The following is a 25,570-nucleotide window of genomic DNA, read 5'->3' as shown; positions in this document are numbered from 1 at the left end:
CAGCAATGTTGAAACTGGGCCAGTTAATAACCTTACAGTGGTCTCTAACTGTCTAACGGAAGTGAAGCCAACATCTCCCACTTTAAATCAAAAGCTGGGGATGCAAGGAAGAGCCACTGGAAGCCGGGATAGGCTGCAGAGCCAAGATCCCTGTGACAAATGGTTAACGATACTGTGAGTTCAAAGGGAAAGTTCCAGGGGAAATTAAAAACGCCACCACAGTGGTCACATGGACAGGAAAGTGAACATCTCCATAGCCCACGTGGTCTGGACAGAAAGGGGCCCTCAGCCACAGCCTTTTCTTAAAGACAAGCACAGTGAGGAGGCGGCAGAGGAAAAGTTAAGTCTGCAGAGCTTGATCCACAATGTGTGAGCAGACTCCGAGACCTGGGGGGACCAGTGGAAAGACCACTGCGATGCCGAAGCCACAGGTCACCAGAAGCTCCAGCAGGGAAAAGGATGAAGGTGGCCACACCAAACGGCTGAGTTGTCACTATAAGGAAAATGGGTCTTTTGTCATTTAAGACTTTTGCAGCTATGAAGAAAAACTCAGTGCCAAGACTTAAGCTACAAAGAGCAGGCTGCCTGCCTTTGTGAGAAGCTGATTCTAAGTTGAAACTGGTACTTATTTACCATTCAGAAACCCTAGGACCTTTGAGGATTATACTAAATCTTCTCAGCCTGTGCTCTCTAAATGGAACAACAGAGCCCTGGTGACGGTACTTTTACAGCATGGATTACTTAGTATTTAAGCCCACTCTTAAGAATAACGGCTTGGAAGGAAAAACAAAAAGATTCCTTTCAGAATATTATTTTCCTTGGCAATGCAGCTGTTCATCCAAGAGATGTTACAATAAAATTAATGTGTTCATGCCTGCTACCACAACACCTATCCCACAACCCAAGGATGGAAGGGCAATTTTTACAGGTAAGTCATTATTTTAGGACATTTTGTAAAGGTTCTAGCTGCCACAAGGACCTCAGTTAACAAAGTGCTCACCAGGCAAGCACGGAGCTCTGAGTTCAGTCCCTAGAACCCACATGAAAATGCCAGTTATGAGTGACAAGCATTTTTATTCCAATCTTGGGGAGGCCGAGACAGGAGGGGGATCCCTGGGGCTCACTGGCCAGCCAGTATTAGCGACTAAGCAACATGGGGACTCCAGGGGCAGACTCCTGTACTAATTGCACCTTCAAAACGTCCTCTCCTTTGTTTTTTAGCTGAAACTTGATGGTGCAATCAGCATGCTCAGGAATGTACTAAATGAGCATGTTCAGGAAGAAATTGGCCCAAGACTCTGTGAATAAAACCCCCATGCTTGCTTGGTTGGGGAAGCAAGCGCACCACATTGGAAGTGAATCCCACACTCGCCTTGCCTGCTACAGGTAATCGATCTTTCTCCCGTCTTCCGTGTGTTTAGCTCTGCATGTACTGAGATTCAAACCCACTGTATTTGGTTACACAAAAGGGAGATGCTGTCTCAAAAACTAAAGTCTTTAAAGAATGACTGAGAAGTTGACCTCGGACCTACGTACACACGTGCACACTTGTGCACTCGTGTTCACATGAATGCGCGCGCGCACACACACTTAAAAAATAAACATGCACGCACAGCTACCAGAAATGGTGAAAACCAGAAACCTAGAAAGGAGGTACTGTTCTAAGTGTCATTAAAACATCTGTGACAGCCGGGCAGTGGTGGCACATGCCTTTAATCCCATCACTTGGAAGGCAGAGGTAGGCAGATCTCTGTGAGTTTGAGGTCAGCCTGGGCTACATAGTGAGATCCAGGAAAGGCACCAAAGCTACACAGAGAAACCCTGTCTCAAAAAACCAAAAAAAAAAAAAAAAAAGAAAGAAAAAAAGAAAAAAAGACCTGTGACTCACGGGGAGCGACCAAGCGACCAAACATGGACATTAGCAGGTGCTTGGGAGACACGTTTCCATCCTGGACTGGTGATTTTAAATGGGTTCCAGACTTGAGTGGAGAAATATCAGTTGTGATAGAGACAGCGAGAGACCGAGAGCCTGAAGAGGTGACAGACTGCAACAATTTCTTGACACTGTAATGCTTTAACAGATTAGGATGAGCAAAGAAAGTGGTTTCCTGAGGGGCCACCCACTCCCAGCGAAGATGCTGTAACCACTAACCAAAGACAAAGAGAGGGTTTCCACTGTTGCGTAAAATTAGCTGGAAAAGTAGTGCCGGGTTTGAGATGACTGACTCCAGTTTTAAAAGCTCCACTGTGGGTAAAGAGCAAAATGCCACACTGCCAAGCCAAGCAGCACGGTGGTGCTGTACAGGAGTCTCTTGTGGAGGGCGACTTCGTTGTTGCAGCGTTTTAAAGAATTCCCCGAGGCACCACAGCCTTCAGCAGCCACCACCCCATCAGGCAGCAGTTCCCATCAACATGGAGAGGCTCCACCAGCAAAAAACGATTACAGCGAGACCAGAGGGCTCTTTAGCATTGCTTGGCAGTAAAGGACTTTTTTTAAAACACATTTCTGTCCAGATGCCTTTCTTTTATTTCCTTGTTTTTCACAAATTGCAATGCATTCTTTCTCAGCTCCTATTCTTCGTTAAATTATTTTTTAAGTGAGTTTACAACATAATAGGTTTCACGGTGACATTTTCATACATGTAGGATATTTTTCTTTTTCTAATTCCTCTTCCGTGCCTCCTGCCACCTCCTGCTGGTCCCTTTCTTCCGCTCTCACACACCAGAGTTTTATTATCTTATCTCTCCTTCCTCTCTCCTCTCATGATCTCCTTTCTAAACATACACACACATTTCACAGACAGAAGAAAGCCTAAGTGTTTGTCTTTCTAAGCCTGGCTTATTTTGCTTAACACAATGATCTCCAGGTCCCAGGTTCCACCCTCCACCTTCCACAAACACACCCTTTTTTTTTTTCTTTTTTCTGAAAATGTCACGATTTAATTTTTCTTTACGGTTGAATAGAATTCAATGTGTATAGACTACAGAGGTAAACATGACTTTCAGAGGCACCAGGAAACTGAAAACATCGAAACACAGTGGACCCCTCGAAGACACACATGAAACTAAGTGGGACCAGCTGAGAGGAGGAAAGGAGTCAATGGTCAGGAAGGGGCACAGGAGAGGATAATGAGGAATATGATCAAAGCACGTTATACACACGTGTGAAGATCTTATAATGAAACTAATTAATATATGCTAATAAAAACTTCTTATAGTCATGACCTGATTTATTATAATTTTTTGTGTGCAATAGTCTAGAACAGAGCCCGAGATAGCTCTGAGGCATGCCTGTAGGAAGTTAGGAGACAGACACCACAAAAGGAAGGGGGAGGGGGACAGACATGAGGTACCCAAACAAAAAGACGATTTCATTTTAAATACAGTGCTTAATATGGGTGTCTCTTCACGAAGGTGATCTGTGAGCTGACTTCGAGGATCAAGGTGCAGCTCTGAAGAGTGTAGAGAGAACATTGCAGGAAAAGGGAAGAATTGGTGTGCCTGATAGAAGAGGAGGGGAAGAGAGAGGAGGATGAGGAGGCAGGGGAGGGAAGAGGAGGAAGAGGAAAAAAGGGGGGGGGGAGGCAAGCAGCTGAGAGAGAGCAGGTAAAGGTGGAGTCACCTGTCTACAGACGGGTAAAGGGATGGCACAGCCAGTCCCGATTTCCCACCCAGTGGAAGAACCACTGACATCTCCCCCACACGAAGCATACATACTTTGTCTGGTAAGGCAGTCCTGCATTGCAACAACCAAGGCCCGACATTTAGAAGCAAACTTGTTCTGGGTAACCTGCTGAATGAATTGGTAAAGGTGGTAATCCTGTTTTCATGTCTCAGCTCCCAGACACACGCTGTCTGTGCCGTAAGGAACATACCCCTAAAATGCATCCACACCCACAGACTGGCATCTCCCCTCGGCACAGCAAGTGAATGAGTTTTTCTACTTATGTGAGACCATCTGCTTTTCTACGAGGTCAGTGCTCATAGTAGGACCTATAAATCTCATGAGTGTCAGTCAATTGCCTCGTTTCCCTTGTAATGTGAGTTCCCCAGGAGAAGCAATGTTGTGTGGAAGGAGCAGAAAAGGAATAAGTCAGTCAGCGCGTCGCTGAATGACAGTGCTCCAAGCAGCCAAGAAGCCAGGCAACGCAGGAAGAAAAATCTATCCGGTGCAGACAAATCCCCGCCCCCCTCCATGCTGAAAGAGAGGCAGCGTGTGTGCTTCCTCTGCATGGCTCCCTGGTTCCTGGGCGATCTCTCAGAAACGCTGTGCTACATCTGCTGTGGGAAACTAGGGTAGTCAGCAATATTGAAGAGCGGGCTCTGCAGTGGTCAGCCTCCACACAGGCCCACACCTGCCGCTGTGGCTTCCTCATTCTATGTTTAGAGTGACCTCAGATGTACTTGATGAGAAGCCTTTGGGTGTGGTGATATTTTATTTGTACTGAAATGTGATATTTTATTTGTATGTTAATAAATGAAGTTTGCCTGGAGATCAGAGGTCATAGCGAGCCATAAACAGAAGTCAGGTGGTGGTAGCACACGCCCTTAATCTGATCACATGGCAGGCAGAGTCTCTATGTGGTCAAGGACACAGCCAAGCATGGTGACATGAGCCTTTAATCCTAGTACCAACCATAGAGACCTGGAGGTCTGTATAAACAGGCCAGTGACAAGGAAGTCATGTGGCTGGGCTTAGAGCCAATGAGAAGGCAGAACAGGAAGGCAATAAAAGCACAGTTCAGATAGGAAGAAACTCTCTCTGTGGAAGCTACTGCGTGGTAGAAAGCTAAGGCTAGTCGTGGCTATTCACTGTTTCTCCGATCTCTTCGGCTGTTACCCCTGTACTTGGCTCTGTGTTTCTTATTTAATAAGACTGTTTAGAAATTCGTCTACATTTGGGTGCATGCTTGTCCTCTATTGATTATGAGTTTCCTTAACTGTAGCACAAATTCTAATTGGTCTTAATAATTAAAACCTGGAGTCAGATGTAGGGGTAAACGCTGAAAGATCAGAGAGACAAAAGAGCAAACCACAGCCACCACCTCTTACCTTGGCAACTCCTCAGCCTGAAAGAGCCTGAGCTCCTGTCTCTTCTGCCTTATATCCCTCTCTCCACCCAGCCATATCACTTCCTGTCTCCACCTCCCTAGTGCTGGGATTAACGGCCTGAGATCTCAAGTACTAGGATGAAAGATGTGTGCCACCACTGCCTGGCTCTGTTTCTCTTATACTGGATCAATCTTGTGTAGCCCAGGGTAGCCTTGAACTTAGAGATCTGTCTGCCTCTGCCTCCCGAGTGCTAGGATTAAAGGTGTGTGCCACCACTGCCTGGCCTCTGTGGCTAACTAGTGGCTTAGCTGCACGCTCTGATCTTCAGGCAAGCTTTATCTGTTAGATCACAAACAAAACGTCACCACATTTGACTCACGGGTTGGATAATATATTACGTGATCACTGTATTTGATAGCTCACTGTGCACACACTGGAATATACTACCTAATGTTCAGAAAATCCGTCAACTAGTCAACCAGGTAATTATGTATGCCCTTCTACAGTTATGCCTTTTACTAAGCATTCATTTGGAACATAAGTCTGCTCACATCATAGTCTGTTTTGTGAGCCCTCCTCCTCAAATCTTGAAACCAACCCTTTCAATCTAGTTTCTTCTAAGCAGGTTTGCTACTGACTGTGCTCAATGGAAGGTCACACTTTGACCATCTCTCTTATAGATAAGGTCCAAAAAGTAAAAATACTAATAAACTCAACTGAATACAGTTAAGGGGGATCCCCTTCTTACTGTTCTGACAGGATGCACCTAAGTGAAGTAACACTGCCCACTTCTTGAAGGTACAGGCATAGATGGTGTAAGTGTCTATAAGTCCATGTCCAGTCATGTCAAAGAGTCTTCCACCATTTCATCTCACTGAAACAGGCCACAGAGCTTGTTTGGTCCACAGGACCACTCATGCCTCTTTGACTAGCACACTGAGGCCAGCGTCTCTGACAACTGCATTCGCATCAACACATTTGACCATACCCAAGAGATTCTGTCCCCCCAGGCAAGCACTATTACAATATATCACTACCCATATTTTCTACAGAGCTCTGCCGAGACTTCTAGGAAGAGTCAGCAGAATTGGAAGTGCTCAGTACCTAGTGTTAATCAAACACATTCACATGTCCCCCTTTCCAGCTCTCACCATCCTTTCTCAGCGAGTAAACCATGAGTCCAGAAAGACAGTGCAGTTGCACCCTGAGTCGGGAGGTCATTGGATTAGATGCTGTAATGTTTTGGGCTGTGTCAAACCACAGCTCTAAGGAAAACAATCACAGATACTCCTTGTGATTGTTAAGCCGAGAATTTAAAATACCAAATGATGCCATTTTGTTAAATCTCTGGTGCTTTAAAAAAAAAAAATCCATTCCCTCTTAGAGCTCTTGTGTGTCAAAGTCCTGCCCTACTGACCTGTTCTGGGAACCACTGTAAAGACTCGCCTATGGAATAGACAAGAACAACAGCACAGTTTCAATGAGGGAGTTTTTGAACTGCATGCAGGGACTACCAGGCACAGTATATAGCATCAGAGACATGTGCCAAAAGTCACCAATGGAAGTTAATTTTCAAGATGCAGCCCAACCCTAAAGGGTGTGGTCAGGGTCAAGTCCACGAGCAGTCAGAGCTGGGTTGAGAGCTTCACCTACTCACACTGAGTCAACTGAGACACATCATCTATACTTAACAGATCAAATGGCCTTCGTCTCCAGGATGCAGGTGCACAGAGCCTCTCAACAGGCCCAGTACTGGGGGAAGACACGCAGTCCCTGTCTATCATCAGATCCCTCTTCCCAGAGCTGTTTGCAGCAGTCTTGGGTCATGCATGAGTCTACCTTAGCAGGAAGCAGTCCATAGCACTTCAGGCTTTGGTCCTAGACCCGGGCTGTGCTTGTCTGTGGACCAACTGTGACCAAGTTTGATAGTATCGTTGGTTGTGGCTATGACATGGAAGCCTGAGGCTGGTTCATCCGACTCTACATGGAGCCAGTCTATACTTCCTGATCACAGCCTGGTGGTTATAGATAGAATGTGGGCTTGGGGTCTTATTCCCCTAGGATGAATCCTGTAGGAATAGACTACACGTTCCACTAGTTCATCAGAACAACACACACCCGACACACATCCAATTGTGGCTCACCCTCTGGCACTCAGACAGTGACCATACACCAGCAGCAGACTCCTGAACAACCTGGACCTGGCTGCCTCCCGGCACTGCAAAGGGAAGTGACTAATGCCTCGGAAGCAGGCAAGCTGCCGATTTCGAGGTTCTGGAATGACAGGTACAAAGCCAGGTCAGGAAGACGAAGCAAGTCTGTACTCCCCGATGCCCAGATGACATCATGTACCAACAGGCACCAAGACTCTCAAGAAACGCATTCTCCCACGACAGTCAACGTGAGATTCCAGGAACTGACCAGACAGCCACTGCCGTGGGTGACTGGGGCCGTGATGGAGAGGTTTCACCAGCTGCTTTAAGAAAACTCAACGAGATCCAAGAAAACACAAAAGCAATTCAGTTCTATTACAAAGAAACTTGAAAAAGAGATGAAAGCAATTTATAAAACTCAACCCAAAATCTAATTGAAAATAGAACAAGCCAAATTTAAAATGTGATTGAAGGTATCAAGAGTAGACTAGGTCTCCCCAAAGAAACATTACAGAAGGGAGGCTGGAGGAGAAACAAGAAGGGAATGAAGAGGAATGAAGAAAACTTTGGGCAAGGTGGGCCTGCGTTCAAAGAGCAAAGACTTGGGGTACTGGGGTTCAAAGGGATACTTGAGAATGATAACAGAGTATAAAGTTTATTAAAGGTAAAAAAATCAATAAACATAGAGAAGGATACAAATATTAGGTGCAGGGAGATTGAAATGTGGTCCAACAGACTGAACTCGAGTGTGCCCCACATTAGTGTCAAGTTCTAAAAAGGCAACAATGAAGCTCTCCCAGGTGAGTGAGGGAAGGAAATAGCCATAAAGAGTCCTGGTGCACCAGAGACAGCAGCATGAGATTCCCAGACACTGAGGGAGAGAGCCTGCCCAAAATACTGTACCCAATCCAAACTATCCTCTCGGAAGGGTGGAGGGACAAACGCATCCCCAGACAAACAGAAGCTGTGAGAAGAGATCTCTGCTAGACACATCCTACGGGAAACCGGACAGAGACAGCTCATCGGACTTCAAGAGACATTAACACACAGTGAGTAGAAAGCATAAGAAAGTGTACGGCTAACCAGTGAGAGTAATGACAGGAAAACCCAAGGGTCCCTCTCACGGAGAGAATGTAAGTTCATACAGCCATTATGGGAAACAGTCTGGAGATCCCTGGGAAAAGCCCAAAACAGAAGCAACACGTGATCCAGCGAATCCACTAAGCACCCATCCAACACTGAAGTCGGCATGATGCTGAACAGACTTCTCCACTCTCACATGCATTGTGTAGCCGGGAAAGGCGAACAGTTGAACATGTACGTGGCTGAACTGAGATCTTGTCATTCGTGACGATACGCATTATGATGTGTTGGGATCGCTATAGTAAGTGAAATGAGCCAGGCCCACAAACACAAGCACTGTGTGCTCTCACTTTGTGTGGAATCCTAAAAAGGGTGGCCATGTAGAAGTCGAGATTGGACTGGTGGTTACCAGGAGCTGAGGAGAGGAGAGGAGGAGGGGGTTTGGGGAAGGTTTGACCGATGTATGTATGGTGCATTGTAATAAAGCAGGAGCAAAGGTTTCGGGTATGCTACTGAACAATAACGTGGTTATAGATGATAATAATAAACGGTATTTCAAATAGTCAGAAGAAAATAGCTTGGAAAGCTCTCACCATAAAGAAATGATGGGTATTTAAGGCAATGGAAATCCCTGAACATCCTTGATATGAGGCTGTTCATTTTATGACCCACCTACATGAGGAACAGCCCATGTGAGGCACACCAGAGTGCTTGTTCTGACTACATCATAGGCATCTGAACGACAGAGGCAGAGTGGTGAGGTGACACATTGTACACCCCAATAAAACTTATCTGGGGATCAGAGGACAGAGCCAGCCACTAGATTAGACATAGAGGCCAGACAGAGATCTCTGTGAGTTCAAGGCCACACTGGGAACAGAGCCAGGCAGTCGTGGCACACACCTTTAATCCCAGCACTTGAGATCTCATGCCTTTGCTTGGGAAGCACACATGCCTTTAATCTCAGGAAGTAATATGGCAGGACAGAAAAAGATATATAAAGTGTGAGGAAACAGGAATTCATTCTCTTGAGACTGAGGATTTCATAGAGATAAGAACATGGCTGACTTGTTCTGTTTCTCTGATATTTCAGCTTTCACTCCAATATCTGGCTCCATTTTTTTTTATTAATAAGACATTTTAAGATTCATGTTACAGAATGGAAAAGGCTCTTCCAGAGCCTCGGGTTTACCTGTGCTGCTGGGAGAGGAGTCCCGGGAGAATATGAGCCTGAAGTTTTAAGACAAGCAAGTCCTCACAAACAAAACTATACTAATAACCAAAACCAATCAGAAATTTCTAGTATTGCAATGAAAGGTGTTGGAAAGAGGAAGGTATTTGGGTTATTTTATGTGAAAAACACATAAAATTACTTAATGTTTACACATTGGCCATTATATGGATGAGACTGAGCTGTCAATCAAGTCTATCATGCTAACCAAAGCAGTGATATTCTGTTCCTAACCTCTGGAAGTTTGTTATGGAAAAGTCCACCACACAAAGGGTCTTTCCTAGGACTCCTAAGCGTGAAAGGGCAACCCTCTTGTACAAAGCCATTAATCCACTGCTTCTGCCGCACAGATCATCTCATCAGGCTTCTTGAGAGAATATGGCCACATGCTTGTCTTCAAAGCTTTGGAGAGTGTGCACAAGATCTCCTCTGGATACTAACATTGAGAACAAGAACACACAGAGCAGCTCAGGAAGACAGTGACATCATTCAGCAAACGCTAATGAAGTGTCACCGAAAAAAAACGGCGGTGACCACAAAACCCAAACCTATTTGTTTGGGAATTAGTGTGTGAGCTGTTCACTTATTCGAGTTGTACAGTTCTGTATGGCCATAATAACCTCTTCTCTCTTCACTCATGCCAGCATAGCTTCCCCTTCTAGACACTGAACGATGTATACAACTCCTTAGAACTACGGGATTTTAAAGGATATTTTCATCAAATATCAAAAATATTTTTTTCCAGGAGTGGTGGTGCATGCCTTTAATCCTGGCACTCAGGAGACAGAAGCAAATGGATCTCTGTGAGTTTGAGGTCAGCCTGGCAGCAAGTTCCAGACCAGGGCTACAAAATGAGACTGTGCATATACATACATACATATATACATACATACATATATATATATATATATATATATATATTAAAATTATACCAATGAGATGAATAGAAATATCTACTTTAAATTTGGGGAAACAATAAAAATTCTAATTAACCCTTTCTTAATGAAGTTAATATACATTATAAGTATATATACTTTGCATTTGCATTGTGGTAAGGAAACTGTACGACAAATTATATTTGTGAACCACATTAGAAATGACGCAGTGTTACACGGTAATTCACTAATAGCTCTGTTAAGTGTAGAATTAATTACATTCTGATTAATTTTACAGCTTGGTTTGTACATATTTGATAATATCATTACAAAATTGAAGCAAGCCTACTAACCAAACCCATGTCCATCTTCCTGATATTATCCTGTCAAATACATAATTGCCATTGATGAATGATGATCAGTAGTTAGGCCTATAGGCATAACTTTGTAAATTTAAATAATAAGTATGTGCGTATTGTTATTTCAGGTTAGGACATTTTAGGTGCCGTTCCTCTAGCTTCCAGGGTCTTGGATTAAAATATCAACAGAGATGTTTGTGTTCTTGCAATAATAAAACCAGCACCTTTGTAACCAAATCCTGTACGTGGTGTTCTTCAGCGTGACTATACTTTATTACATTTCTTCTTGGCTCAAGTTCGCCTAACCGGGATCTGTGTGTTTTATGTCTTCACTGCATTATGTTTGCAATTTTTAGACTCTCTGGATGGACTTCTCTTTGAATTTTTAATTTTTTTTTTAACTCCCTGGGAGAGATACTCCTGCCTGAGCAGGGGGCAAGCTTGCTGGTCGTTTCCTGTCGCAGTGCATTAGAGAACAGTGAGGCCAGAGCAGGGAGACAGGGCCAGGATGGACATGGCATCCAGAGAGGTGCTGGCTTCCTGCCAGAGCCGCTGGTAAAAACCACACCAGCAAACCAAGGCCACTAAGTCAACTCGGTGCAGTGTGGGCCTCCAAAACTAATCGGGGCAAAGCACCCATTTCTGATATTCACATTTCTTTCTCCTGAAATTCTAAAACAATAGCTGAAAAGAGAATGTCTATGGGGGGGGGGGGGAGTAATGGCTTATTAGAAACAGTAACTGTTCGTGTGGATTTATTTTTAAATTATTTTGTTTTTATTTCATGTGCATTGGTGTTTTGCCTGCATTTATCTCTGTGTGAGGATGTCAAGTCCCCTGGAACTGGAGTTTCAGACATTTGTGAGCTGCCGTGTGGGTGCGGGGAACTGAACTCGGGCCCCCTGGAAGAGCAGCCAAGGGCCCTTAACAGCTGAGCCGTCTCTCCAGCCCTCGTGTGGATTTTTTAAAACAGACGTTGTACCCCTTCTGTTGCATAGTCACGTTTTCAGAGAATTCTACCTACTTGTAAGACAGTTTTCATCACGTCTCTCCACGTCTTATCCACAGCTGTAAACCGACGGCCTTCCTCCGGCATCTGGGACATGATGTCGGGGGAGCTGAAAATGGGCTCCAGGTAGAGCCAGGTGGCCTGGACCTTCAGCCACTCGTCCAGGATCTCCTGCAGAAGCAGCAGCTTGCCCTCCCATTCTCTGTGGGACAAGCACAGCGGTCTCAGAACAGCAAGCCAGACGGGGGCCCAGGCAGCAAAGTTCAAACCCACAGCGCCTGCCAACCACCCACGTAACATTGTTACCCTAATTTCTGCTTCTCTGGTGGCGTTCAAAGGTAAATCACCAGGGTTTTTTTTTTTTTTTTTTAAGTAAAGCCTGTTTCAGAATAATTACATCAACATTCAAGCTTATAACCAATCATTAAGATAGAGCTTATATTCGCAAAATTCCCATTCCTCCAAATGCAATGCGGCATACATGCGTAAGAGGTAGTATTTAAATTACAGTAGGTTATCAGCTCATCTCCGAATATCAAAAACTTAATGACTGAAGTTCCTTTATGTAGAAACATCACTCCAAAATTAATGCTTTTATCATTGCAATTTTAAAATCTCTCTGCATTTTCATCCACTTTTGCAATAACCCTGTACAAAGCATTTCCTTTGTACAAATGGGGGGCCAAGATTAAGTGCCAGGCACCAGTTCTCCCAGCTAACAAAGGACAGAGCCCCCAGATGTGACTGCTGTCAGAGAAACCAAACAAGGAAGAATGCCTTATTAGTCAGTAGACTTGGAAGGGAATAACTTTGTTTGTATATTAATGCCTTACTTATTTACAAGAGATAATCTGTAATTTTCAGTTATTAACACAAAGAAGTCTAATAGTTCTCCTGGTTACAGGGTGCTTTCAAATGTCTTTTCAAAATGATTTCCCCCAGCGTTTATCTGTGAATTGGGCATCTGTTTTACTTAAGAAGACAAGAATGCCTCTGCTTTCTTCTGGAATTTTTATCTTTTTTTTCCCTCTAATGCCTTTATGACGCAGAAAAAAAATCCCACTGCATAATGCTATCAAGCCGAGTCCCTCAAAAAAGCCTCTAGCTGGAAGGGAAAGAGCCAGCCACAGGGTTTCTGATCATCTCTCAGGTGTGGGGGAACCAGAGGCAGGAACCAGAGACCATGCAGTCAGCTCCCCTGGCCGTCTAGTTTAGCTGTCTGTTTCTTAAGGTAAAATCTAAACTGTTCAATACACATTCCAAAAAAATATGAAAACAGTGAGGAGCAGAGAAAGAATTCAACGTATTTAGCTATCTTCTTGTGAGAATTTCTGGTTAAAACCGGTTGTTTTGTGTCTGTTTTATGCATCTGCACTTATTTGCCAGCTCTCACACATAGAAGTGGAACCACAGTAGGATGTCTGGCTCTGACCTTCTGTTTCCAAATCTGGGAAATGGCATCATCTTAGTGTTATGCTTCCCTCTCTTTAAACTATGTTTGGGCACAAAGTGACTTCTTAGGGTTAAAAAAAAGGTAAGATCAGTTTGTTGGCAATAAAAATGAGTATCTGAATGTTATCTAAAGAAATCCGTAATCTTTCAAAACTATGAAGGCTATCATTCCTTACAATAGACTCCACGGGTTCCTACAACCCTCTTCTGGCTCTGGCCTCCACAGGCCATCTCTCTCTCTCTCTCTCTCTCTCTCTCTCTCTCTCTCTCTCTCTCACACACACACACACACACACACACACACACAGAACTAGAAATGGAATAATAAATTTAAAAATACTAAATGTGAAATTAAATGTGAAATGAAGAATCCGTCCCCAGAAGAACTTTAGATTGAACGCACGTGGCTGGGGTAACGTCAGATCCACATTTCATATTATTTTACCTCATTTGCTTTTCATAAGGCTTGATGAAAGGTGATCCTCGCATAGTTTGTGTTTTGATAATGTGGTCATCCAGCAACATCTGAATCTCATCAACTGATGACAAAATATGCGTCCCACTCTCTCTGTACGGATGAATGACAAATTCCATTGTGTCCCACTCAGTCATCATCTTATCCATGGCCTTTTCAAGAGAATATTCTTTGCTGGCTGCTTCACTAATGCCTTCAAATCTGTCTAAAAACGGGTCCAGATTCATGTCTATGAAGGAGAAAACAGTAGAGTCGTCGGCCGGCTGCAGGGGGTAGCCAACAATGGCAGACATGGCCTCCCAGTGCCTGGGGCGCAGGCCAGGGTTACAGATGACCTGGATGAGAGGGATGTACTGCTTGAATTCTTCCACTCTTGCTCTTATTTTTTTGGTCATTGCGAGTGCATTGGGAGAATCGTGGAAGGCCTTCTCCAGCTTATAGAGTCCTCTCCAGTAATTCCCAACGTCAACCTCTACTTGGTCTGGGTTCACCTTGTGATATGGCCCTTCTGTCCACCCTCTGTGTTTGGTACTAAACTCCACAGCAGTTTCATAGAGACGGAGATAAGGGTTCAGACCATCTTGGATCTTTTTACGTTGAGGATACACTGATGGGATCCAGCCAAAGGCCTCCTCTTCTGCATTAAACTGCTCAATCTGAAAGGAAGGGCGTTGAGTAAGTGATTCTGAAAGTGAATGATGTTGAAGATGTTAATCACCAGCTCTCCCTGAGCCCTAACAGTAAATTCAATAAGTGTAAAGACTGAGCATTAGTCTAGTTCTTGTTTATTTTCTTGAAAAATTAATTGAATTATATATTTATGGTGTACATATGTATGCATTCTGAAATGAGTAGCTCAAGCTAATGAGTATGTGCATTACCTCACCCTGAAAAGCTACTCGTTCAGCAGGTTTCAAATACATAATGCATGGCTATTAAATATAACCACCATGCTGTCTAATAAATCTATCCAATGTATTCCTCCATTCAACTCAAGTTTCCTTTCCTTCAATCAATCTCTCCCAATCTCTGCTCGCTGGTAACCACTATCGGGCACTGCTTCTCCAGGCTTGACTCTTTGCAGCCCCCTCACACACTGCGTATCTTTCTGTATCTGGTTTATTCATTTACCACATCCCCTCTGGATTAATCCATGTCACAAATGAAATGATTTATGTTTTTAAAGATTGAATATCATTTCCTTGTTTCTTTGTGATCATGTTTTGGGGCAGTGTTTTGTTACATTAGCTTAACAGTCAAATACATTTACAAAGAGAAGGAAGTTTTACCCCTGAAGACATATTGAAGATCTGGCTTCATTCACTGAAAGAATCTAAGTGCTTGGAATAAGAAGATCCCTGTGTTAGATACTGTGGAAAACAGGCAAGGGGTCATTCCTAAGGGTTCTTGATTTAGCTCAGGAAAGACATACGTAAGTGGAAATACAAAGAGAAGTCATTCAATAATAATTTAAAGTAAAGAGGAGAAATATTGTAGACCAGTAGACCAGTAGCTGCTAACCACATGTATAATGTTATGTGTGCACATGTATGTGCTACGCATCAGAAGTGAGCAGAAGCAGACCACAGAGCAGGGTGAATGGGAAGAGGCAGAGGAAGTGTTTTCTCTTAGTTAGTCACAGACTATGTGAAGATGTGGACTGAGCAATCTAGTTGGATACATCAGTTAATCAGGTGACTTAGAATTTCAGTAACTCTGGTTATAAGCCATCTTAACAGTTTATTTCTACTTTTTATGTGTATTTGACCTATTTGAGACAGTTATAAACTATTTAGTTACCTCAGCAGATATTTAGGCCTTTTAATGTAAGAAAAGTACAGTTTGTTTTCATCATAAAACAGAATCAAGATTGTATTATGTGTGGCAAAGGATCTAGCTTTCCTCTTCCAGGTTCTTCTAAGAAAGCTGAATCAGATGCAGCAGTGTGGGAGCACAGCGGCTCAGTGAGAGGCAATAATGGGTCCCATTTTAAAACATCTGCGCAATCTAAGCAGGCATCTGAATACAAAAACACTAAACCGCAATCAAACACTATTATGCGCCCTTCTCTCAACAATTACGGTAGAACTGTGATGCAGATGATTAGATGATGCGGTGTGTGATAAACCAGCCAAGACAACTCCATCTTTAAAATAAAAGCTGAGGACCACAGAAACATATTGCCGCCCACGGAGAACCACCCTGCTGCTTCTCCCTGAAGCATGACTAGAAGTTGGAATTGCTTCTGTTATTCTCTTGTTTAATGTAATTCAACTGTTTCACCCCCCCCTTTTTTTTTTTAAACAATGTCTCATTTTGTAACCTAGGTTGGCTTCCGACTCGCAATCCTGCTACCTCAACCTCCCAAGTACTGGGAGTGAGGCATGTACTACCGTGCCTAGATGGGTCTATTTAAGAGTGAATACTCAGCTCACACACACTGCTGGTTCACTGCGTTACCGCATCCTTCGGAGATTTTCATTGTACCTTGTCTGCTGCGGCATCCAGCTTGCCATTCAGCACCTGAGCCTTTTTCAGGTACCGCTGTACGTCTTGCAGGTCCCCAAACGTATGAAATTCTTCGGCTTGTTTAGCGTAACTCTCCAGTTCCTCCACAAACCGCTCACACCGCAGCTGATGGAAACAATACACGTGCTTACTATTCTTACAGAATGAAAACCCCTGGCTGTCAAGAGAAATCTTAACTATTTGAAAGGCTTATCAAAATTATTATTATTATATTTTTATGACAAAATATAAAGAAAGATAATCTCAAGGATGACTGGAATCTAAAATACGAAAAAAATTAATTTTAAAATAAACACACTAAAATTCCTCTAGTTCCCTAGTTTATAAGTTGGCCCTAAACAATGTAAGGAGTTTTGGTTCATTTAAAAACTGTGTTAAAATTATACTCGTTAGTGGGCTGAAAAACTGATGCAAACAAATGACTGAGCATTTGAAAAACTGCTAAGAACCAGGACAGAGTTAGACGAAAGGTCTGTTTATTTAAGGGCTATATGAATAACTATATCATTTTCATAGCATTTGTGAAAAATTGAACTACTTAATTATGCTGTTGCCAAGGTAGCTCTTCAATTAGTAACACTGAACCGAGCTATCTCAAAGTTACTGCTTTTTCCCATGAGCACTCATGACAAGAAATGTGCAAAGCTAATAAATCCAGGTGTGAAATATTAATATTTTAATATTCCAACATAAAACAGATGTGTGTGTGTGCTTCACAAAAAAAAACACTTATAAAACTGTCATTGGTAAGCCATCCCAGATTAAATGATGCTAAAAATATCTATTAATGAAATATCTAAAAGTCAAATCTAGGTTATTCAAAAATAGGATCTTTTTTTTTCTATTTCATAGAGGCTAGGTTGGTTTCTGTCCTCGAGTCTCTTGTCTCCCAGTGAATTCATTGCCCTGACTTCATGGGTGAAGGAAAAGAAGAAGATTGCATCAATATTATATGTAGATTATTGAAAAAGGACACTTTAAAATCAAGTATGGATAATTCTGGCCACCAAAGAATTTTCCAAGAGTCAATTATTTTATGATTTAAGTATCTAATATTCATTTTCATGTTTTCCACACTCATAATGTTGGAAATAGCCTAGTCGTAAAAGAGAAATAGTAACAAGAGTTTAAAAATAAACTATTTTAAGGCTATGAATGAGTCTTTAAGTAACATAATCTATGAACTGCATTTTCTTGGGTGTGGTAGAAAAACAGGCAGCTTGGGATCAAAGAACACCTGGACTGGATGACCTAAGTCAATCTTAAGAATTTTAGTTTCTTTTATAAAATGAAACTGAAAAATTTAGGTAATTCATTCATAAAACTCTGTGGAGTGCTCATAGCCCTCTGAAAGCTGTGGTTTAAATGTGCCCCACATTCATGCATTGGAAATAAACATGGTGAGAAATGGAATCCTAAGAGTGAGCACGGCCTGAGGGTGCTGGCCTCGCATGCGAAGTGATTTCTGCTCTCATGGAAGTGAGTTAACACAGGAGTGACTCCTAGGGAAGGGGTGGGCTTGGCCACTTCCTCCCTCCTCTCCTCTCTGTTGTTCTCTTGCTTACAAATGTGCCCCATAATCTCTCGCCTTCCATTACAGCCAAGGGATGAATCAGTGTGAGGTCTTCAGCAGATGCTGCTCTCTTGAATTTGGACTTCTCAGGCACCAGAAATGTAATTAATAAACTTCTCTTTATAAATTACCCAGTCACACATCTCCTAACAGCACGAACTGGGCTGAGACACTGGTGAGTCAGTCACTGTGCTAGCCAGTGGGATAAAAATAGAGAATAAATAAAAATGAGACTCTCGGGAGCTGGCCATCTAGTGGCAGACAGAACTGAAAGTCATAGCCTTGATTGGGACATTAATCTAGTGGCAGTGTGTAAAAGAACAACAGAGGATCTCCCTGAGGTCTAGAAGGTGTCTCATAAAAACCAGCTGAGTATGACTGGTGTGGCCGGGGCAATGTGCTGCAGAGTGCAGAGAAAACATACAAAATATGAGAGATGCACAGAGCAGAGAACTAGAAGGTTCTTGGAGTTAACAAAATCAGGAGTGTACCAAAAAGCAGGAAACTGGGCTACACAGTAGGTAGAGGTAAGCCACAAACCTTCTACCAGAAAAAAATGTCCAGTCAGGGCACTGTGTTTAGGGGAGCCAGAGTGACTATGAATATAAAGAAGCATGTCAGCAAGGGAATCTTGATGTTGATGCAATAAAAAAAAATAAAAAATAAAAAATAAACCAACCAACCAAAAAAAAAAAAAAAACCCTGAAGTTAGTAACATAAACGGCACAAAATAAACACTGTTTTATTAATGGTCAATTGTGAGCAACATTTTCTTCATACTACCTCTAAAATTCAAAAATGATCCCACATCAGTCAATGCACTGTTGAGCCACTCCTGATTCATCCATTAGAAAAGATCCAATCTTCTACTGAGAAGACAGGGAGAAAGCTACAGTGTGTGGCCTGTGTAACAAAGGAGCCTATAATACTGTGTTCACGTCCAAACATTTCTAGAAGACGAGAGTAATTTGAAAAAATCTACAGCACCAACCTTCAGGCCTTCTTGATACTGTTCTGTTTTATCTTTAATGATTTTCCTGTGCTCGTCAAAAACTTCGCCCATTCTGGCATACCACTGGAAAACGCTGTTGTTTAGCCTGATGTCCGCAGGAGAGAAGTTCACACACTCGATGAGGAAGGCCAGGCAGTTCTTAGAATCCACTAGTCTCTGTCCCAGCTCCACCATGTCCGTCGTCTCCACTTTCTGAATGTGAGCCTGGGGGAAAGCAAAGGTCACAGACAGCATCGTGAGGGCTCTGTGCAGAAACGCTGCGTGAGTACACACAGCGCGGCAGAGCATGGCTCCCAACTCGGGAGCCCAGCACCGCGGACTTCTCACCGTCCCAACCCTGTCACTACAGCAACAGAAAGAAAAAAAAATGTGAGAAGATACTTAACAACACATTAAAAAAAAAAAAAATCAGTGCAAGACCAGGGAGGAGGCCGTGCATCCCTGGAAGATAAAAGCAGACGCTGCCTGCGTGATTTCATCTCTTCTTTCAGTGCTTTGGGGCACCAGAAATACACCTGACACATGTGCCTGGTGCCGGCAAAGAAGCGGCCATGAAGCAGGCCCGGCTTTTACCCTCATGGAGTTTGCGGTCTAATCAGAGAGATGCTGGTTAGCCGAATAAGTGAAAATTGGAACTCTCAGCCTGGACAGTGCTCCCACCAGAGGCCCCCTGCTGCTAACAGAGTTAGTTCGGAGGCAGCCAGAGGTGAGCAGGAGCTCTCAGAGGCGAAGGACCACGGCAGGCAGGAAGGGGCCAGCAGAGGGAGCATGGGGCCCCTGTGGCATCAGGGAGCTCGTGTGAGGGTCCGAAGAGACGCCAGGGGCACCAATCTAGAATGATGATTTTTAAAGATTTAGTCTTGTTTTTAATTATGTAGATGCCTGGGCGTGGGGGAAGATTGAAGTCCCGTGAGTACGGGTGCCCGTAGAGTCCAGAAAAGAGCCTCTGATCCTCCGGAGTCAGAGTCGCTGGTGGTTGCAAGCACCCCACAGTGAGTGCTGGGAACAGAAGTCGGGTCCTCTCGGTTCTTAAGAGCTGAGCCATCTTCCCAGGCCCAGGAAAATGGTTTTAACTTGAAGTCAGATCCCATGGGACCTCCTGGGCTCTAGTCAGTTGCCCAGATCAACTGAAGGAAGAAAGATTATTCCTAGTCCCAGTTTATCACAAAACTATCTAGCGTGCTTGCATGGGGGGAAACGCTGATTAAGTGGTAGGGATTGCAGAGTGAGTCTAGAATGTATGGCTATAAAGTAAAAACACACAACCAACAATGTCACAACACATATGCAACAGATTGATTTAGAAACTACAGTTTTCACAAGCAATTAATGTCTCGTCAAATACATATTTTTAAATTTACAAATTATTTATCATTCATGACTAATTTTTGTATTGACTAAACTTACCAACTTGTTTGCTCTTATTGGAATAAACTTTTTAAAGTGCAGAGGTGCTTTAAATACAAAGCAATGAATCTTATTTGCTAATTTTGTTAAAGATTATTATATGCAATAGAAACTCATATTGAATAAGCCTAAGTCTTTCCACAGGAATTTTCCTCTAATGAAGAAGAAACATGACACAGCAATTATCTATACAATTATCTATACCTATCACCAACCAAAAAATTACTTGATGACTGATAACAAGCAACAAAACAGGAAAATGCCCCCTTGAAGTCTGTTAGCCTGTGAATGTGTTCACACACTCAGAACTCCCACCCAAACACAGACGACTTTAAAGAAAATAAAAATCCCTGAGTAAACCTAAAAATAAATGTAAAGTTTAGTTCCAATAATTTTAATAAATTTTGTTTAAACAATAACTGGAAGAATTTGTACACATAACCATTTTAATTCTTTTTATAATTTCTGTTGATACAGAGTTTTGAATGATTTCACATGTTTCCAAGTTCAGTCAAATATCTAAAACTAAACGTAAATGGTTCTAGTTTGGATTTGAGGAAGTCTAAAAAATGAAAAAAAAAAGAATCTCATAAAAGTTAAATGTTATAAGAACAGAAAGAGCATAAAATGGGGCTGTTATTAGTTACTTTATGTGACTTTAGGTAGAGTTAAAAAAAAAAAAACAGAAGCAACTAGCACATTAACCAATGGAAAATGGGAAGATTTGATGCTGGGAACATTCCAGCTGACCATCATAGTCAGTGCATCGCAAAATGCAGCCTTTTCAGAAACAGAAGAAAACGCTGCTGAAGGATTGAATATCTGCTGATTAAAATGAGTGAGTGTACACGTACATCTCAGGTTACCCTGACCAGTCCTGGCCAACGTCTGCTAGCTCGCTGATAATTGTGAACATTGTTCTCACGACCACCTGGCAGAGGACTGCGTCATCACTCCGATACTTTCAGCATCCGTGCCCCTTTGTGTCCCCTCACTCTGACCTGGTTTGGTCAGTGAGTCATTAGCTAAGGTGACAGCTACAGAAATGCATGTAGACAACAGGCGTGCGTGAGCGTCTGCCCTGCCAGGGGAACCTGCCCGGGGACCCGCTGGAGCTTGAGAGACAAATGGAGCAGAGTCAACTGCCCGAGACTATGCCACCAGTCAGCTCAACGGAGAGCCTGCTGAGCAAACTGCGTGTGTTGTAACAGGTGGCCCAATAGTGACCACACAGAGGCCAGAAGGGCCATCCAGGAGAGGCTGACGGCAAGCTCGTGAATGAGACATCTGACACATCCTGAGGGTTGGAAGCCTCTGTCTTAACTTTCAGCGGGACCTGCTTCCCTGCGCTCTTGTGACAGTTCTGCTCACAGAGACCCAGACTTGTCAGCGGTACCTTCATCTCCATGAGCTCGGCTGTGTTCGGAGGCGTGCTCAGAGCCTTTTCAGCGATCTTCTCAAACTCGTCACATAATCTGGAACAGCAGACAAAATCAGTCTTACCGATTTGTGATTTAATTTCACTCCAACACATATCTATTATTTAATGCTCTGTTGCATGAAAAACAGGTTGTGATTTATCTATATGACATCTAATGAATTAAATACAAATTCGTGTTCACTTCCTTATTTGCTCAATATAAATTTAATGACCACCTGTCATATTCCAAGCTACAGTGTTAAATGACAGAGACGTAAAAATGAATACAATTTTATAACGACCCTCACACAGTTCAGTCTGATGCCTGAGACAGTTCCTTCAAGGAGCAGTTCACATGCTCAGCCCACTGAGATGGTAAAAAGGGGGGGAGCAATTAACTCTACTTATAGGGAATAATTTAAAAAAAAAAAAAAAGGCCTGTTGCCCAGAAATGACTGGCATACTCCAATATTTCCTACTGGATGATAAAAATAATGAACAAACTTGGGACTGGAAAGAAAGAAAAAGGTTCAGAGGGAAGGGACTCCAGGGTAAAAAAAAATCTTCACAAAAACTGGCTGTGGAGGGAAGGAAAAGCCTGTGGACCACACTGAGCTGAAGGTGGGCTGAGCGTTTGCAAACCTCAGTGGCAGAATCAACAGAGACGGACCGGTGTGTCCTGTCCACTAAGGGATACAGATAAGAGGCCGTGGGGAGGAACTGGTAGGCAGAGAGAGGTGTAGCACTGCTGTAGAGACCTCTGTGGTGCAGCTGAGTGATCCCCCCCAAGACAACAACAGTTTTGTTGTGCCCTCTGCACGCCCAGTGAGTCTGACGTCATTAAAAATAACGAGAAGGGAGAGCTGCCATGAGCTCAGAGGGTCGTGAGGAGGGGACAGCAACAGAATTAAAGCAAATGCTTCACCCAGCACAAAATCCTCGACATTTCCACCCTTCCTCAGTACCCACCTCTTCTACCGGCGCCTCCCTCTGCAGCCCCGCCCTCACTTCCTCACCCTTGTCTGCAGAAGCAAGGCAACTAACTGGCTTTTTCCTGGTGGAGACAGCAACACCAATGACCTGCTTGCTGTCTGTTACAGACTCCCTTTCTACCTGGGGTCCTTCACCCACGCCACTCTCCTGGCAGACTCATCCTTAAAATGGAAATTCCTACTCCACTTTATATATATATATATATATATATATATATATATATATATATATATATATGTTTTTATTTTTTTAAAAAAAGATTTTGCCCGGCGGTGGTGGCGCACGCCTTTAATCCTAGCACTCGGGAGGCAGAGCCAGGCGGATCTCTATGAGTTCGAGGCCAGCCTGGGCTACCAAGTGAGATCCAGGAAAGGCGCAAAGCTACACAGAGAAACCCTGTCTCGAAAAACCAAAAAAAAAAAAAAAAAAAAAAAAAAAGATTTTCTTTCCTTTTACATACCAACCTATTCCTCCTCCCTCCTCTTCTCCCGCTCCCCCGCACCTACCCCCATCCCACCCCCATCCCCTCCTCACAGAGAGTAAGGCCTTCCTTGGGGAGTCAACACAGGCTGTTACACCCTGTTGATATCGACCTAGCCCCTCCCCCCTGCATCAAGCCTGAGTAAGGCACTGCACTATAGGGAATGGGGTCTAAAAAGCCAGGTCGTGTACCCAGGGTAAGTCCTGGTCCCATTGCCAGGGGACCTACAACTACATCAAGGTATCACCCACATTCAGAGGGCCTAGCTCAGTCCCGTGCAGGCTCCCCAGCTGTCAGTCAGGAGTCCATGAGCTCCCATTAGCTGGGGCCAGCTGTCTCTGTGGCTGTTCCCATCACGATGCTGACCCTCCTTGTTCTTATGATCCTTCCTCCTCTCTTCAGCATCTTTGCAGCCCTCCCTCGTGGTCCCTCTCCTCCCAGCACCACACTGAGAAGGCACTTTGTATTGTCCTCCTGCTCCACTTTCCAGCCGAGTGTGGTACTTCCTACACCCTGTTGCAATGTACTTGGTTCCCATTTCTGCACTGTAACTTCTCTCGGCGCATTTCATTCGTAACTTAACCCTAGTCTCATGTGTAGCATGGCTTAGGTAAACGAAGCTTCCTTCAGACTTCTACACAATTGCTAATGATCTTGTTTTTCTCTGACATCAGAGTTGTGAGAAATGTTCTGTGAGGCAGGTGGGGTGACTCACATCTCCAATCCCGCTAGGATATTGAGAGCTGAGCATTTGGGAGTACCGTGGTTTGCAGGCCAGCGCAGGGACTTAGTGAGATCCTGCCCTCAAAAGCATTACACAGAAAGTCCTGGTTATTTCTGCTTTCCACCTTGTAACGTGTTAGAAGCGAGGTTCCCTGTTTGAGGAGCAGTTACACTAGTTGTGTTTCTTGGCTTCGATAAGGGGGCACTCAGCTTTACACTCACTGGTGCTCTCTGAGTTTAGACTAGCCAGCTTTCCTACCCCCACACCCTGTTTAGCCAACAAGTAACTGTCCAGTTAAGATAACAGCTCATCAAAGCCTTGAAGAATAATGATAATTTGACCAAGTTCTAAATCTGACAAGTCCTTAAAATCCACCCATAGCTCCTAAGTAAATAAATCTACTTTGAAAACTAACTTATATGTTGATTACATACATTTTAAAATATGAAATCAATGTCCACCTGACTTGTGCAAAAGAATGAAAACATGTTTTAATGCTACAATTACTAGACAATTGGGAAGGTACATTTGTGAGAGAAATCATAATGACAATCACATCACAAAATGTCATTCCATGTAGAAGTAAGTTTAGCATAATCCTTTCTTCTGAATCCCTGGTGACACTGTTCTAGTCCACCGCTGTAGCTGAGTGACACAGTGAAATGACCCATTCCTAAAACACACACAGAAGCAGTGGCACTCCCTCCATACCTTGTGTTCACTTCCTGGTGATCGCGGAACATCTTAGCTATCAGTCTGCCACAGATGACGTCGGCTCGCTTCACCAAAGCTCGGATCAGTTCCTCACAGTGCATTTCAAACATTCCCAAACGAACTGTCTGCAGGGTGATAAAGACTTAATAGACACGAACAGCAACAAGAATAAGTAAGAGAGTCTCTTAACTCTCCCATTCTCTGGATACCAGTTTGTGTGTGCCATGTAGCGAGGTTAAGTTTTGAGTTTTGGGGGTTTGGTTTTTGTTTTTGTTTTTGTTTTGTTTTGTTTTTAGTTGTTGAGCCAGGCATGCTGGTTCAGGTCTATAATCCCATGCGCTTGGGAGGCAGAATTGGGACTGAGTGAGTTTGAGGCCAGCCTGGGCTACATAGTGAGTTCCAGGACAACCTAGGCTAAACGCAGGATCCTGTCTCAAAAACAAACAACAGAAGACAACCACAAATTCCCATGTGGAGACGGGGGAGTTTCTGTTACCTATTCCCTGCTCTTTGTACTTTACAAATATCTGTGAGTAAATAAGCTTGAAGTTGGTTATCTTGGAATCCAGAAGAAGAAGAATAGATTTTAAAAGTTTAGGAAATTAGGCTACTGCCAAATCAATAAAAATGGACTTCATTTATTTTCCTTTTGTTTTGTTTCCTTTTGTTTGTTTTTAGACATTGTCTTACTTTATGGTCCAGACTGACTTGTGGTCCTCCTGCCTGTTGAGTGCTGGCATTACAGGTGTATATCATCACATTCAGCAGTAAGATGGGTTTCAACTATTTTATCTGTTCTGTGTTTAAATATAATACATGGGCACGGTAGAGAATTTGAAAAAAAAAGTGTTTTTTTGATAACAAGGCTAAGAGAGGATGTTTAAGTTCCTAGTATCCTCAGGGACGGAAGTAAGCACATTTTGGTGCCATTGCTGTGGTTTCCAAATGATCCGTTAACCTGCAGTTTAAAAGTCAGGTTCTTGGAATCGGGAGGACGGGCGGTACATGACGTAGGTCAGCAAGCAGTG

General features: G+C 43.3%; 1 protein-coding gene across 1 annotated transcript in view; it reads right to left on the bottom strand.

Moving 5' to 3' along the window:
* The window catches only part of Dnah7 (dynein axonemal heavy chain 7), a 255,152-nt gene that overhangs the window by 172,500 nt on the left and 57,082 nt on the right, over nt 1-25,570 (bottom strand). The window contains exons 14-19 of the mRNA XM_059278864.1: nt 24,540-24,667; nt 21,607-21,685; nt 18,783-19,007; nt 16,177-16,323; nt 13,660-14,345; nt 11,778-11,964 (exon numbers count right to left, since the gene is read on the bottom strand). Coding sequence (XP_059134847.1) covers nt 11,778-11,964; nt 13,660-14,345; nt 16,177-16,323; nt 18,783-19,007; nt 21,607-21,685; nt 24,540-24,667 — 1,452 coding nt within the window. The remainder of the gene's footprint in view (nt 1-11,777; nt 11,965-13,659; nt 14,346-16,176; nt 16,324-18,782; nt 19,008-21,606; nt 21,686-24,539; nt 24,668-25,570) is intronic.

This window comes from Peromyscus eremicus, chromosome 13 (genome assembly GCF_949786415.1).
Source record: "Peromyscus eremicus chromosome 13, PerEre_H2_v1, whole genome shotgun sequence".
Classification (NCBI taxonomy): Eukaryota; Metazoa; Chordata; class Mammalia; order Rodentia; family Cricetidae; genus Peromyscus; species Peromyscus eremicus.
The sequence above is the reverse complement of the archived record's forward strand: the minus strand, read 5'-3'. Positions and strand labels throughout refer to the sequence as shown.